The sequence below is a fragment of the Quercus robur genome, chromosome 9 (assembly GCF_932294415.1).
Source record: "Quercus robur chromosome 9, dhQueRobu3.1, whole genome shotgun sequence".
NCBI lineage: Eukaryota > Viridiplantae > Streptophyta > Magnoliopsida > Fagales > Fagaceae > Quercus > Quercus robur.
Window position 1 is genome coordinate 36,607,064 of NC_065542.1, and position 1,738 is coordinate 36,608,801.

Genomic DNA, 1,738 nt, shown 5'->3' on the forward strand with positions numbered 1-1,738 from the left:
ACTTCTTCACTTGATTTTTGGACAGATTTGCATGGCTTTAACACTTGGACTTGAACTCTTGTTTCTTGAAGCATTAAACATATCCTAGATCTACCCAATTACAAGTAAAGTGCATTTTGTCCAAGGATTAGCCAATTCGATGACACATGTTTCTAACATGATTCACATATGTCCTAACATGGTTATAGAGAAAGTAACTTACGGTATAACCTAGCTAATAAATGTGAAGTATGTTTCATGATGCATACTACCCTTAAAGTAATGGACACCTATTTGTGGTACCCTGATAGTGGCTGTTCAAGACATATGACTGGAGACCGCTCTTTCTTTAAAATGTTTGAACCAAAAAAGGGTGGCAATGTTACATTTGGTGATGAAAGCAAATCCCAGATAAAAGGAAAAGGAATTATCCCCTTGCTAGGATTATCTGACATTACGAATGTTTTATATGTTGAAGGGGTTGATTTTGATGAGACATTTGCACCCATGGCTCATATTGAATCCATGATTTTACTTGCTCTTGCTTGTCATTTTAAATTCAAGTTATATCAAATGGATGTTAAGAGTACCTTCCTAAATGGGTTTCTCAAGGAAGAAGTTTATGTATCTCAACCTAAGGGTTTTGTTGATCCATATTATCCAATCATGTGCTTTATCTAAAGAAGACACTATATGGCTTGAAGCAAGCACCAAGAGCGTGGTATGATCGACTCATAGAATATTTGATGGCTAATAGGTTTTCAAGAGGTCAAGTCAATAGAATCTTGTTTATTAAGAAGGTAGATGGAGAATTGGTTGTAGCTCAAGTATATGTTGATGAAATCATCTTCAGGTCTACAAAAGATGATCTTGCACACTCTTTTTCCAGCATGATGCAGACTGAATTCGAGATGAGCATGATAGGAGAGTTAAACTTGGACTTCAAATTCGACAAAAAAACTCAGGTACCTTTATCTCTCAATCTAAATATGCAAATAATCTTGTGAAGAAATTTGGTTTAGAGTTTGCTAGCTCTGTTAGAACTCCCATGAGTCTGAATGTTAAGCTTACTAGTTGACTTGGTAGGCAAAAGTGTAGATCCTACCTTATATAGAAGCATGATAGGTAGTCTTCCGTATCTTACTGCTAGTAAACCTAACATTACTTACAATGTTGGAGTTTGTGCTCGATATCAAGCTAATCCTAAAGAATCCCATGTTAATGCTGTTAAGCGTATTATCAAATATGTTAAATCAACTAGTAATTTTGGTGTTTGGTATGATAAGGACACTAATGATGTGTTGGCTGGATATTCTGACGATGACTGGGCTAATAATGCTAATGATTGTAAGAGCACATTTGGTGGGTGTTTTTACTTAGGAAATAATCTTGTCTCTTGGATGAGTAAGAAGCAAAATCCTATATATCTCTCCACCACCCGGTAGAATACATTGCTGCAGGTAGTTGTTGCACTCAACTCCTTTGGATGCAAAAACTCCTTCTTGATTATGGTATTTGTCAAAAACATCTCACCATATACTGTGACAATACCTATACCATTAAAATCTCCAAAAATCCCGTCCAACACTCCTAGACTAAACATATTGACATCTGACACCACTTCATTCGCGGATTGGTTGAAGATTACACTCTCACTCTTGAGTTCATTAACATTGATGATCAAAATGCTGACCTCTTCACAAAACCTTTCGATGGTTGTTTTGAATTCATGTGCCAAAACATTGGTGTAATCTCTTTG

At 36.1% G+C, this 1,738-nt stretch overlaps 2 protein-coding genes across 2 annotated transcripts; both read left to right on the plus strand.

The window, feature by feature from the left end:
* The first annotated feature begins 261 nt into the window (after window positions 1-261).
* Window positions 262-660, plus strand: LOC126701032 (uncharacterized). The gene has a single exon (XM_050399179.1). The coding sequence runs from the start codon at window positions 262-264 to the stop codon at window positions 658-660; it is 399 nt and encodes a 132-aa protein (XP_050255136.1).
* A 437-nt stretch (window positions 661-1,097) lies between these two features.
* Window positions 1,098-1,424, plus strand: LOC126701033 (secreted RxLR effector protein 161-like). Its single transcript, XM_050399180.1, has one exon. The coding sequence runs from the start codon at window positions 1,098-1,100 to the stop codon at window positions 1,422-1,424; it is 327 nt and encodes a 108-aa protein (XP_050255137.1).
* The last annotated feature ends 314 nt before the right edge of the window (window positions 1,425-1,738 follow it).